Here is a 16,361-nt window from a genome sequence, read left to right as displayed (position 1 = left end):
TACGAAATTTGAAACAAATTATATTTTATAAGATGTATTATCGTTTTGGGATCAAACAGTAGATCTATAAAATTGTAAATATTTTTAAGAGTTTACTCAAATAAATATTTAAATCATTTTAGTTTGAACGCACGCACTACATCACAAATATTAAATAATATGTTTTACAATCTTTTTAATTGTTAACAAAATTAAATTTAAATAAAAATTGCATTACTTACGTGTTATGTGAGTTACATATAATTAGTTATTATACAGAGTGATTCGTTTACCATAAAATACTCATTATTTCAAAAAGTATTCATGTTTTTGAAAATATTTTTTTACATAGTTTAAAGTTGTTAAAAAATAACGTTTTTATTAAAAAAATTATATTTTTAAAAATTTTTTATCCTTATATTTTTTTAAGTTTTATGATTTTTTGAACAACAACATAGAGTTTTAATTTCATATTCTAATGCAGAATAATTTCCTGAGTATTTTGATACATAAAAATTAAATTTAGGGAGAGTAGTTAATGTATTATAAGTATTTAAAGTTTAGATGCCCGGAGTGGAGTGGTACGGGGTTACCCCGCAAAATATCTGTCCACTACTCCGCTATTTTTTTTATCAAAAACATGAATACTTTTTGAAATAATGAGTGTTTTATAGTAAATGAATCACCTTGTATATTATGTAATTTTATAAAGTATAATAATAGGTATACTTCATTTGAAAATAAATCAACTATAATTTCTATCCCTTAAACCAATATTCATTCTTAATATATATTTAAACATTCTTATTCTAATTAAGCTACTTATACGTGAATGTCGTAAACGTGTTACAATAATGGAGGTATAAAATATTTTCAACATAAAAATTAAGTAGTGAAGTAGTATTATATGATAAGAAGAAAAAACGAAATCTTAGATGTACCAATACTAAAAAAATATTTGTTATTGTAGTAATTTTAACGAACATCTCCGAAATTGATTTACTTTATATCTTTATAGCATATTAGACAATAGACATATAGTAAATATCCCTAATACTGACATTAATATATTTAGTTTAAAATTGACAATATATTTTATGCATGAATTTATTCGTTACTATAATTTATTTTGTTAAAATTTCAAGGAATTTGGATTGACCTTAACCAACTATATGAATTATTATAAGGCAATATCCAGTTGTTGGAAACTGCTATACATTATTGAAATATTGAATCACCTTATAGTTCCTATTTAATATAAAGGGTGATCCGTATTCTCATGTTTTCGTTTAATAATTAATTTATTCAAATTATAATTTTTATAGTTTTTAAATGTTCTTGATAACCATATTTTCAAACTCTTGACATTTTTTAAATATATTGCTTAAGTATATTTTAAAATACTAAAAGTCAGGTATTGAATAAGAAAAATAGAGTGAACATGGTTGGGGAACCACCTTGTATAATAGTATTATTTATTATTATAAACTTAATATTTTAGAAAATTTTAATTTTAAAGTTTTTAGTTTTTGATATAATTGATATAATATGGTTGTAAATTTTATCACATCAAAGTTAACTTGTTTATTCAGTGAATATTATAATTTATAAAAAATAGTAATAACTATACTTTAGTTTCAATTACACATTAGATGTAGTCTAAAATAATGATTTAAAATATTATTACATTTATAAAATTTAGAACGACATTAAATTATTATATTATATTATTTAAATATCTCATATTGTATATTATATTAAGATTTTAATATTTTATTTAATTCATTCGTTAATATAGCTACAGTACTTGTATTCAATATATAAGTATTAACTACTAAGTTTGAAATTTAACAAATAGCAATCTAAATTTTAATTTTAATATATCATAATGATTGCGTTGATCAAAATCATAAAATTGAAAAACTACATCATAGCATATTAAATAATTTTAACCCAAAATTTAAATTAGAAGACTATATTAGCTTACATTTAATTGTTTTTATTTACGTTGAATTAAGTTTTTGTCAAAAATTAAAAAATCTTCATATTTGTCTGACGTTCATATTCTTTTTCTAGCGTTTCACATTCTACCTAATCCATATAAGACTTGTGTTGTAGGTAATTAAAAAAAATATTTATTTGATATTTCCGTATAGTGAAAATTACGACTTGCGAGTATGGATTGGAAATATTTGAATAGATAATAGAATTGTATTTACTTATATATTCTATTGGAAATTGACATGTAATGACAAGTTTTTTGATAGTTCGTTATCTAATATCTTTATTTGAACATATAAACTGTGCAATACAGTTTATACATAAAATATAGTGTATATACTTTTTATAAAGTTTAAATATATGTATTTTATTTATTGCTTATAACATTTATATGTATTCTGTGACTTACCGCAGAAATAAATAATTAAAATTTAAAAAACGAATTTTAAAATGTCAACTATAAGTAAAATCAACTAATTAATTATAAGTAATAACTAAAATTTATTTTCGTATTTGACTTCAATTGTGGCTGCAGTTAATAAAATCTATAAAACTTTGATGTCAAATGTCTCCCCTACGGTATAAAACAAATTCAACGATTTTACTATAGTAGTTTATATAATAAGTTTGCTTGTTTTGTTTTAATAATCAGTTGATAAATTGTTATACATATTTATACAGCATAGAATACTAGTGTTTATAAAATTAATAAAACTGATAATTCTGTAACGAATATTATTGTTGATTCCGAATGTATAAAATGTGCATATGTATTATACCTACTAGTACTTTTTATTCAATGTACTTTCATATTAATACATAAATTAACAGCCAAACAAAACGATAGCAATATACGTAGATCACAACTGAATAACTATACAAATAACATCTTTTTAACGTATTTTATCTGATTCTATTCTATGAAAAAGCTCAAGAGAAAATAAATATTTATTGAAAGATATCTCCCATTCAGCCCTCTCTCAGTTACATAATTATAATATTTTTCAACGTTATTTGTCTGATTAAATAATAAAATTATATTATTTCCCCTTTGGAAATCCCTAGTTATGCGTTCGTTTCTGTATTTACAATTTGATGAGGAAATTCATCATTTTCTATGTGTAGGAAAACTCTAAGGAATCACGGTTTCCCATAGGCAAGCGTTATCCCGTTAATTTTTTTTTCAGTTTCCGAAAGATGTGTTTTTTCAGAGCTTGTTGTTTGGCCTACTACTGCCTAGTCCCTTCTCACCACTATCTTATCCATTCGTATTATTTTTACTAGCTTATCCATCGCGCGTAAAAGTTTGGGGTATTTCGCGTAAATCGCATTTACGACCGAATGTTTTGGACAACGTCCCGTGGGTTAAGTTGTAAAGCTCCCCGCTCCACTAGCATGTTCCCTTGGCAATTCTCCGGGGACAATATCCCAAATTCCATTCCAGTTGACTGACCATATGGGAAATTGTTGTGGGTAGCATAAAAATCCAGTTTAATCGAAGGCGCTTGAAAAAAATGGTTCCATTAAAATAGTTGATGAATGCATTGGATTTCAAACTAAACAATATTGTATACAATATGCAAAACAAAAAAAACTTTATAGAATGATTCTAACAAACATTATCTCAAATTAAAATGCTAGGGGCAAAACATGTCCTGTATAATGGGTGTATTTAATATACTTAAAAGGCTCGTTGAAATTCCTGTATAGGTTCAGTGAATAAAAAAATTAATCGCCTGAGGTACAACATAAAATATAACAAATGATTTTTAAATCAGTCAAAAGTCTTGCTGATTATTTTTTTCAACTGAAATACATAATAAAATTGTATAATAAATATTTTTACGATAATTTATTATTAAAATATATCTACTTTGGAATTAGCTTAACTCTTGTTTTAACTCAATTGTAAAATATTATAAAAGTTTTGTTTTTTTAATTTATAGATCTATTTGACAAGATTTAATAAGAAAAAACCCAACATGGGCTGTTTTTGTACCAGTGCCCGAACACACCACTGCAAAATTGTATTCCTCGATGATCAAGAACTTGTACATGAAGTACAGGTAAGGAAAAATATTAATACCGTTATTGGGTATTCGTATTCATTATTATTATATAGTATAATTATAAGATTATAATACTCGATATATAGGCACATTAATATCAGAACAGTAAATGTTAAAATTGTAATTAAAGAACCAGAACCATACAATATGTCGGTAATAAGTCTTAATATTTTTGTTAAATGGTTTTTAAAAATTTTAAATTTTAAAAAACCTGAGTAATATTATGTTATTTATAGTAAAATATAGTATTATATTGATTGATAACAATAATTATTATAAATCGACATTTTTCAAGTTTAGTTTATACTTGTAAAATTGTGATTAAGAATAAAGTTAAGATTATTAAAATATCAGTGTAAAGTTTACACTATAGAAAATAAGGTAATAGTAATAATAGGTAATTTTTTTTAAATGTAAGTCAATAATGTTGTAATTAGTTTTAAATTTAAACGAATAACGAAAGGAAAGTATTTTAATGGTGTGCGTTTCTTAATTCATTATTATTACCTTGATATTACTATTTACAACATAATAAACGTAATAAAATATTATTTTAGTGACTTATTGTCTATTGAACATATTAAATACTTAAGGTACCTAAAAATTCATTAATGAACATAAATGATTTAAATTGCTTTCGTGTTAATTAAAATATCTTAAGTGTTTTTAAATATATTAATTTACTTTTTATAAAAAAAATCAAATGTATGGCATGATTTTTTCATTAACATTATATTGAAACAACAAATACATACTCATTATGATATTCATAACATTTAAAAATGTATTATCTTAATCCGATGAATTTTTAAAGAGTATTGAAAATAATAAGTAATAAATAATTAATGTGTTAACTACTGTGCCTTTATCAAACCTTATCACATGCATAATTATTTATAGACATGCATTGTAAGATTAGTAGGAGTGTTTAAAAGAAATAAGTGTTGCCAGTGAAAGCAATAAAAAAAAAACTTTAAATTTATTTTATCTCTTCAATAAATAATAATTTATTTTTAATTCAATTTTAAGATTGAAATAACTTCTTATTCTAAAAATAAAATAAATAAAAAATAAATTATTCTTCCATGGACATTAAAATTATTTCATATTTATTAGGTACCATTTTTTTAAATTTCTTTAAAGAATTTTTGTAGTTTAACAATTGTTTTAACGAAAATAGTTTATTTAACGTTGGCAATAGTAGTAAAATGTGTTTTTATAACTACAAGTATGATTTAAAAATATTAATTTTATAGTTTATTTTTTATAAATGTATTTGATCTTATTGTATCAGTAAATAATTATAATAATTATTTATTTCGAAATTTATATTTTGTTACAAATTTTCGAATGAAAAAAATTCTTAAATCTGTTACGTTTGTAGCTTCTGAAGTTTACAAACATATAAAATTTTATGCGTTTTGCTATATTACAACGGTTCTGTAGATATTAGATAGTATCAATTTGTTCTAAATATTTTTGGCTTGATTTCTAATTATCCTAGAATAATACATTATAATAATATATAGTATAGTATGTACAAGGCAATTAAACATTAGCTGCAGGCAGCTTAATCAAACTAAACTTCATCATACTTTTCTCATTTCCTCACGATACAACTAAGTTTGAATTTTAGTTGTTCTATAATGAAATGATAAATGATTAATTAAAAATATTAATGAAAGTTTATATTTCCCTGGAGATTTTTTTCTACAGCTATATGCGTTATGCAAGTTTTTAGCACGAAGGTCATGCTCATATATTTTCTTGGTCTTGTTTTTCCCCTTTCCTTCTTGTTATCCCGAGTATAATTTGAAGTAATATATATATATATATATATATATATATATATATATATATATATATATCTATAATTAGCTTAAATATTCCTATGGTGTTATATATTTATATCTATAATTATAAAGTAGTACCTTAGTACCTAATAAAATTAGCCTAGAGTTGTTGACGAGACACTTAACTCTAAACTTCTAAACTTTGACAATATATATTATATTATTATGTTATATCTTGTATCTATCTCGAAGTGGTTATTTTTGGCTTCATTAAATGTGGAAAGATAGAAACGATTGGGTTATGTCGTATAGATATGAAAGATGGGGTTAATCGTATTCTATAATAATTAAGCAGCATTAATAAAAATTACTTCATAATCGTTAAAACAATCTATCGAATTCATTTTATCTGTTTCTAACCGCCTATTAATTTTGTCTTTAGATTCTACCTTCGTGTTGTCTATTTTATACATTTTTACTATACATATTATATGTTAGTTAAATTCATCTAATAAATTGTTTATTTTTATTAAAACTGCAGCTGAAATATAATGTTTATATCTAGGTTTCTAGACGTCTGTTCTAAGTTAATGTTACATATTGCATGTTACTGTACCCATGTTACAGGTACCTGTACATTAAAATAATAATAGGTTCAACATATCTTGAAAATATTTTTGTCAAAAATAACAAAATAATATTTTAAATACATATAAGGTTTTGCTTTTTAATAAAATTTGATTTTTTTTGTACTAAATTTAACCTGAAACATTTATTTATTATTTAAAATTAAATTCACATAAATATCATAATAGTAATATTGCAATACGAATTGACTTACATAAATTAATTTTACCGGTTGAAGAAGTAATATTGGTATTTGGTATTATGTAAGTACGAACAACGCATTTATTTTAATATTTTCAATGTATTTTTGAATGTTAGATCATGGGACATGGAAGTATAACTAATTAAACATTATGATCATGACATCATAAGAAAATTATTACTAAATTATTTTATATTAATGAAAATATAAAGTTTATTATTTTGTTTTAAGATAAAAATAATAATGAAACAGAAATATTTTTTGCTTTACACTCGATCGTGTAATGTACGTGTTTGAGTGTTTGACTTAGTTAATATAATTATTAATTTTTATATAGTGTATATAATTTATATTGTTTTTGTTCTTCGTCTTTTGAAAAGACGAGGCGTGTGAGAGGTTTAAATTAAAGTAATGACTTATTAGATTTTACAATGAAAGTAGTTGTGGCTACGATCAAAACATATTTTACACCACCGAAATTTGTTCTTCTGCAAGATAAAGACGATGACAGAAAGAAAATGTTTATCGTAAACCATGACTGGCCAGTAATGGCTGAATTTTACGCTTAAGATATATATATATATATTATTAAATTATTATATTTTTGCAATATATTTTTTTATTTTCTTTTGTTTTTATTTTCATGTGATACCTATTATGCCGCTACAGTCTTTCTTTGTGCCACTTTTTACTTCCACTCAACAATAATATTATCTTCTATTGCAAATTTCCGTATCATTAGGATTACATTTTATTTTTTACCTGTGGCTTGTCATAATAAATATTCATTATATTAGTTACAAATTCGGTTTTAGTTTTACTAAGATTTTTATCACATAAGTCGACAACATTTTAACAATTTTGATAAGTGGTCAACATCGGCAAAACCACACAATTATTTCATCTCTATCTTTGTTCTACGTTTTGTACACGACCGTAAAAAATGTATCAATTTCCCTCCTTTATAGAAAATTATTATTTTATTTAATGTACGGTTGAAATTATAATTGATTGATTATTAATTCATGAAAAATCATTGAACTACAAGAAACGGTTTTGAGCGCAGACTATCGGTCAGTCAATATGCTTTAGATATTTTATCATGTATTTATATTAGAAATACAGTAGGTAACTAATAGGTATCTGTGAAAAAATAAATTAAATTTATTATTATAGAAGTAATTATTAAATAAATTAATATTTATTTATTCATAAACAGGTACCGTTTGAAAATAATAGTGTAGTGAGTAAGATCTTAATTTGAGAAATATAACAGTGAAATTAAATAATAATAATTAGTAATAAAATATGAATATAATAAAATAGTAATAAAAATAAATTAACAATAAATAATAATTAAATATACATATTTCAGGAATTTGATATAATATAATAGTATCTATACAATTCAAATACCAATTAAATTTAACGCTAAAAATACATTTTATTTAGTAATACTTCGACATAACATGAAAAAAATATCTACACGATCAGCAATAAGTTTAGTTAATGATAAACCTCTAGGGAAAAACTATCGAAACTATAGTGGTTTTTATTAAATGGAACAAAAAATAATTTAAATTTTCTTGAACAGCGTGCAGCAGTTTGATATAATAAAATGTATCAAAGGACTAAGATTATAATATTACTAGCTGTTTTTAACTATTATAAATTAATAGAATCGCTAAACAGACGTATGGAGTGAATAGGTTCGTCGTATATAGGTACAGCTTAAAAAGTTAAAACTAATGTATGTAACTAACTACTTGTATCTTGTATTTAATTATCACAAATTTTTGTTGAACGTAATAACTTTTAATTTTGATCAACATCCGTAGAAAAAAACTAAAATATTAGAAAATTTTAAATGCTTATAAATTGCAAAATATTAGATTAAATATTTCAAAAATACATTTTAATGCGTGTGAAAAATAATAATTTAAATAAAAGTGGAATTTTTCAAGTTCCTACTATTAATATTATTCGAACTACAACAAAATTTACTTTAAAAAAATGTATGATGATTTTTGAATTACATTTTTAAACATAGTATTGAAATTAAATTTTTTAACCACATAATTAATTGCAAATTGTTGTGGTCTTGTAAAATTTTATAAAAATTAAAATAATATGGGTTTTTCAAAGTACGTAGAAAATATTATTTATATAGTATTTAGAAAATGGTATGATAAATATTTGGTTAAAAATTCAAATTTGTAGTTATTCATTTTTAACTTAAAAAAATCATGTTTTTTTGAAAACATTTTTACATTCATTGTTCCGCTCAGAATCTAAAATTATTCAAAAAATTTAAATTAATTAAAATTTAAAATACATCAAGGTGTAATTTAATTATGTCTGAATTGAAAAATTCAATTAAATTCTATTAAAAAATGTATTTAATGATTTTATATTAACATGAAATATTATTTTACTAACAGTCATTATTATAATTTTTGGTTATACCTATAATTTCATAGTTTTAATTCAAAATTGTTTATACATTTAAGACCATGATATTGAATATTTAATAGCTAACATACTTTAATCGCTATTATATTAAATTTGATAATACACCGGCTATCAATTTATTATCAATTTTAATATACGATGCTGTAAAAATATGAATATAATAATATAATAATTAATTTACTAATGACATTTTATTTTGTTACTTTATAGCTAATATTCCATAGTCTATAGTTATTGCTCATTAATCTTTTTAGCTGTTATTATAATATTACTTATTACTTATATTAGTTAATAGGCTCTATATGTTATGGATGTAATCTTAAAATAATAATATGGTTTTCGTTATAATAACTTTTAACATTAGGAAGGTACCTAGTACATCTACTGAGTTTTGTGATCATTTGAAAAATACGTATTCATGTGTATTTCTATAATACCAGTTTACTATAAATAACTTAGGATCTTTAATATTAATACAATAAATATATACTTGGGCATTTGTATTAAATTACAAAATATTTGTTAAAATGATTGTGGACGAAGTATTATAACATCAGAGGATAGAATAAAGGAATGTAGTATAAATTATTATTTTACTTTATACTAATTTGGTGATTTAGTTATTGTCATTGTGTCAGAATATAACTAATTTAAATCTATCACAGCTAGCTTTAAATTAAAATAAAACGATATTTGGCTTAAAACTAAAGGTATTTGTAGCTGAAAATTAATTGGAATATATTTACTATATTTCGTATTATACGTATTTGAAATCATTGATTATATATTAGAAAATAGTTAAAAATGTATATTAAGTAAAAATATAAATACGAAATTAGGTAAAATTAATTTTTAATACATAACATTTAACGGTGACATATTAAATTAAATTTTATGTTAATGAAACCAAATGTTGTTTTAAAATAAGTTTATTCTATAAAAAAGTGAACACTGCATTTTTAAAAATAAACAATATATTTTTATATTTTTTTTTTTAAATTACAAACTGATGAAACAAATAAATAAATAAATTTAGTAGGTAATTATTGTTAATGTTAATTTCATTTAAGTATTTAATAAATGCTTTGTATTTCTCTCTTTTTATTTATTTTTGAATTAGATAGGTTAGTAGTATATAGGAATGTAGATTATAATTATTTTAATTTCGCTTACATAATAATCAACGTTTGTAAGTGATTCAAGATATGTCTATAATTTTCATTTATTTTTGTGTATTATTATCTAAGTTATACTAATATAAATCATGCTAGATAGTTTAGTCGTCTTAGTGATTGTGTACATTATTGTATTATATGCACTATAGTATTATAGGATAAAGCCGTTCAGTTGGATAAACGGACATGTTGTTTTGATATTATAGGTTAGGAGAGTTAGCTAGCTGAAACGATTTATGCCATTTGATAACCATGGTTTTATGGTCTATGTATGTACTATAATATATCTCAATCTTGTAGTGCTTAGGTGGACATTACATACCAATGCAATTTACCATAAAAACACGCTTTTATAAATATTAATGGGTCATATGAATTTGAAAGATTATTATTTATTATCACAAAGGTTATAATATTTAAAAACTATCCACGAGAAAGTTCCAACGCTCTTCTTGAATTCATTCTTGAGTCTATCTTTATTTTTAATTTTCGGAGTATTTTTTGATGTCTCATAAAAAAAAAAAAATTAAATAAAACTACGTAATGAAAAAAAAACCAATGTGATGTTAGATTGCATTTAAAGAAAGGGTTGTTTCGAGTAAAGTCGAAAAAGAACTCTCGGTTTAAGTAGTTTCATTTATTTTAAATTTAAAATATCAAAAGTTCTAATAAAAGGTTTTATATGAGTTGTATGGTACATTAACATATTTTTCGTTGGATAAATCATCATGCTAGTATAAAGTAGGTATCGTGAGTATAGCAAGGTCATATTATTGTTATTATTTATACAAATCGGGTATATTTTTTTTTGTTTAGGGCTTGGATATTAGAGTGCCATGTGTAATCCTTATGTGACATGTTTATTGCAGGTGACCTATTCATACTGACCCATACTCTGCTATAGTAATTTATGCGATATTAAATTGTCTCAATTTGACTGTCAGGATTGTCGGGAAACACAATACATTTTATAGTGAATAGACGTCAAACACGATTACTTAGCCGTGTAAATGCTTATAGAATGAATAGATACGTTATTCAAATGTAAAACCAATGAAGTTTTCAAACGCACAATTTTTTTTTTATAAACACCAGGTTTATTTTTGTTATTGTATATATACATACATTTTTTTTATAAAAGTGTTTAGTTACAAGAAAAAAAAATAATTTGCTCCCAAGAAATTTAAAATAACAAAATATTCATTTAAAATATATCAAATAAAAAAAAAACTATTGAATAAAGTGCATGTGAAATAATTTGTTTATAGAGTAAAAGAATTATTCATTTTAAGAACCTTGTAGTATATATACATAGCTTAACACACTGTCAGATTTCTTTTACATCAACTACCAAGCGTATCTGCGCTTCCAACGATAACGCCTTCGAACTTATAAAACCATCTCATTGTAACCAATATAAACGGTATCATAATAAAACGGGGAAAACAGAAAGAAAGAAAAAAATCAAATAAAACTACGTAACGAAAATGTAAAATGAAAAGAGCCCTAGAATGAACGATAAACTTTTTCTTCTAGTGAATCGAAACTGAGAGTAAGGCTGTATTCTTTTCCATTTAAATAATGAGTCAACAAAGATGCTTCGAAGAGCGCACATATTAAAAAGGCTTATACCGAACTTAGCTTTTAGTAACCTTATTCTTTTTATTTGTTTATTTTATTTGAAATGAAAATACACCAATTTATCTAATTACATTTGAGTTACCTTAATAACAATTACTCTCAAGGGATCGAATTTGTAAAATCTGTGATAAAATAAGAGACGTGTCAATAACACGTTTTAATTGGATGAATTTCTATTAATAATTAATCGTATACAGTTTTTGAATATTTAAGCACTCTATATTGTTATAGTATTGTATTTTGCGTTGTATATTTTTTTTTATAGTTTTGAATGGTTATTTGCCAGAATAACTAAAGGATTTAATCATTTTATGGCTATAATAGTTCACTATTATATAATAATATATTAATATGTATTATTTATATAATATAATGTAGTTTAGTAAAATATCCAGTAAATAATTTCATTATTAATATAATTGTCTTGTTTGAAAGTTTTTTCATTGGCAATATGTTTATGTGTATTCAAGTAAATATTATTAGTTCATTAACATAATTTATTAAAAATGAATAAAATTTAAGTACTCATTGTTTTTGAATAAATGGACAAAATGTATACTAATTATTAGATAGGTATTTCAAAAATTGTGGTTTTAATTTATTGTTTAATCTTGTATTTTTTAAATGAAATATATATACCGAATGGCAAATAAACAAAGTGTATATAACTTTTTAATACGATTGTACATTTGTACCGTAAAGTGGATTCAACATTTAATTGTTTGTTCAGTTTTACATCATCGCTAGAGACTTATTAGGTAATCTCTGTTTCTGATGTACCACAAAGGTTGCATGATTATTATACTGTTAGAAACTCGTTTATATGTATAATATGTAGTGATTTTAATTGTTTAATTTAACATATAATGATTATAATGTACAATGTACCATTGTACCTCTAATAAAAAGTGTTTAAAACTTAAATAACTAATCTGGGAAACAATATAGAATTGACATGATTTTTATCATTAAACTCTACCCATAATTCAACTAAACTGAATCTCAAAATATGATATTTTGCTGTGCAAGTTACTTAATGGATATCTCAAATTGATTTGACGGTTGTTAGGATTTGACGTGTGATATAATATTATATTCTGTGTTCATATCAAATGCATATCAAAATCGTTATTGTGAAGGCATATACGTATAATATAGTGTATAACACAATAATAGTATAAATAATAATAATGTGATATGCTATGGTAGTTGGTTATTTTGTATGATTTTTAAAACCTGTAAAATTCATATGTGTAAAGCATTATTTACTTAGGGGTAAGTATGTGATTTGAGAATGTAATGTTCACACTTAATAATATTCTCCCAACACCCAACAGTCACTTTTCACCATCAGCATAACGTGTCACATTATGTGCGATTGATTTAAAATATCGAACGTATTAAAAAAAGTATTTCAGAATCACGTAGTTACTTAGTTGAATGTACTTGAATGGCGTGAATTAATACATATGACGAGAAAAATAAAATAGAAAATCAAATGCAACAGTGTTCAATTACAATTTATAGTCATTAAAAGTTTGATTTTTTTTTCAATTTATCTTTAGAAATTAAATGTTCAGTTTAATTCCGAAACTTTGAGTGTTATTCTTGAAATTAAGTTAAACATAATATAGTCTTGACAAAATTACTGTATTTTGTTTTTCGGAATTAATTACGCCCAAAGACCAAAATACATTTATGGCGGGAGCCACTTGGTTTGTATTTAAATAATTTTAATACTCATCAATTTTCTTCTATGATATTTTACTATTCAATAAATATTAGTTTTTGAAAAAATATATGATTAAAAATTATATTCTTAGATCTTATATCGTTTATATATCTTATATGGTTTTCGTATCAGATTGGGAGATATTTTCGATTTGGTGAATAGAATAACAGTGCCTAGCGAGTGCCAAATCAATCATATAATGGAAAACATTTAAATTTATTTTTGAGAACTGTAAAAATGTGTTACCTCTGCTGATATTTACACCACACCTCACATTCATTATAAATAGTTCGTCACTTACATATACCATATTATTCTAAATATTTTATGTTAAGAGTAGCTTATTAGCTCTATCGTTCGTAAAGGATGAATCAATAATTTATTTGGCTTCTACACACTTGTTTTAAACTAATTTAATTAGTCTATGGTATTAAAGAAAATATAATACAATAATATTTACAGTAACAAATAAATACAATACATATTGGTACGTTTTAATATTAACATTAGTATGCTATAGAGTAAAGAATCATCCAGTTATTAGAGTTTATACTCTAACATCGTTGATTATTATGAAACGTAATAATTTTTTTCGATAGAATACGTATACTTTCGAAGTCAGTTAAATATTTTTGGTGTTCAGATTCAAGAGATTATTGCATGACTATTATAGTGTACATTTTTTTCTTTTTTGAATGCAATTAAATTGTACCTGTGTTTTTTTTTTGTATTTACGTCACAGATATATATATAATACAGGATTAGTAATTTATAAAATATTTCTTGATGGTTTTTTTTTCATAACTATTATTTATCTATAAAGAATTTTTTGATAGTAAAACAACGAGTATTCGTAATATTAATCGAATACCTGACGCTGATAGTAGGGACATTGGAGGCGGAGTTGTTCTGCGGAATGTTACGCCGGTTTCGTTTGCTATTTTTTTTTACGTCTCACCAATATTTCCTGCCTGCTAGATAAATGTGAACCCCTTTGACTATTTTTGTATAAATGTATTCAAAAATTGTATATAAATGGGTAGATGGAAAAAACATATAATAATAATATAATAATAATAATAATAATAATAAAATGACAATATTATAATAATTATACAGGACAGGCTCGTGGGAAACGCTGCAAGAAATTGGTTGGAAGCAAAGCATAATCGAAGTAGGTGGTTCGTTGAAAACGGTCGATTGGATGAACTGGTTTTGGCATATTATTTAGGTATCACGTCATTGATGGTAGTGATGATTATGGTTATCTAAACAGCTGCGGCAATGAGTTCACATTGCTGAAAGTAAAATAATCGGGCGGGAAAAAATTATATTTTTACTTGTAAATAATTACATAAATAACAAATTCTAATAGTTCATTTTTATATTATACGAATGTCAAATTAACGAAATATTTCTTCTAAACTCCTATTACCTATAATTTTATTAAATTAAATACCACTAAGTGTAAAGGACAACGTTGTAAGAGTATACCCTGGCCTAAACAAAACTAACTTACCTACATAAAAATGACAAAAAAATAGATGATCTATTTAATTTAGATTTCTTGACTATAGTTATACGTCATTTCAAATAATTTGTTTGATGATATTTAACTATGTATATTTCTATATTTTTGGTTAAGTTAAATTATATTGTATTTTAAACTCTAAACATCATATGAAAGTATTGAGTAAATAAAAAATGTTTAGGCAACCCTTTCTGAAAAGTTTGCAATCTCTTAATGTTTTAATTACTGTAATTAATTCCTACCGTTCAATAAGTACACTGTGCATAGTTAAATGTTTTAAAAAGGTAATTTTACCTTATTTTAATTTGATACATTATAGTAATATATATTTGATTTTTAACGATCGTTATATTTTATTTTCCATATGGTATAAACATATTATATTGACAAATATAATCAATAGCTGTTTATGAGTTAGATTTATTCAATATGTTTTTTTCTAATTTCTTCGGAATAATGTACCTACATATTAAGCCAATTTCTTACGGCAATAAAATCGTAGGGTCTTCCGTATCGAAGAATCGCTTGACATGGTCGCTTGTCTATAATTTATTGTCGTCCACTAGAGCGGGACATTATATAGACGGAAAAGAATAAAAAAAATGTATATTAGCAAAAAAATTATCATTATCTATACCTAATTTATTTAGATTAATGATCCGTTTAGGTAAAAAACACAGACATTTCAAAGAAAAATAACGGATGTGGTAAATCAATATGCTATGGTCTTTGTACTTTGTGGTTGCAGGTTAAATATTAATTTCGTTATACATTTTACAGAATATTTTTATTAGGAATTGAAAAAAAAAATTATATTAATATTATATTTATTTTTATTTGATTTATGGTACAATAACACTCGTTGTTAAAAATAAAAATATATATGTATAATATACATTCAAGCACATTATTAAGTTATTCGTAAAGTTACATATTAAATAATAATTTTTAAACATTTAAAATTTTTAATATAAAATACATCTTTGAATGCTAATTAAATATTAAGTGCATTGAATTTTATAAAAGTTATAATATATATTACATTATATTACAAAACAGACTGGTAATACTTAAACTTAAATGTTTAATTATTATTTTTATAAAGTTGTAATTTTATAATTAAAAAAAATTATTTTTAA

At 23.4% G+C, this 16,361-nt stretch overlaps 1 protein-coding gene across 2 annotated transcripts in view; it reads left to right on the top strand.

Moving 5' to 3' along the window:
* Positions 1-16,361, top strand: part of LOC113559191 (band 4.1-like protein 4) — a 143,471-nt gene that overhangs the window by 13,887 nt on the left and 113,223 nt on the right. For both annotated transcript variants that reach the window (XM_026964818.1, XM_026964816.1), the window contains exon 2: positions 3,927-4,046. In XM_026964818.1, the coding sequence (XP_026820619.1) occupies positions 3,963-4,046 (84 nt within the window). In that variant the 5' untranslated portion in view covers positions 3,927-3,962. The remainder of the gene's footprint in view (positions 1-3,926; positions 4,047-16,361) is intronic.

The sequence above is a fragment of the Rhopalosiphum maidis genome, chromosome 1, assembly GCF_003676215.2.
Source record: "Rhopalosiphum maidis isolate BTI-1 chromosome 1, ASM367621v3, whole genome shotgun sequence".
NCBI lineage: Eukaryota > Metazoa > Arthropoda > Insecta > Hemiptera > Aphididae > Rhopalosiphum > Rhopalosiphum maidis.
This window is presented reverse-complemented; position numbering and strand designations above follow the sequence as displayed.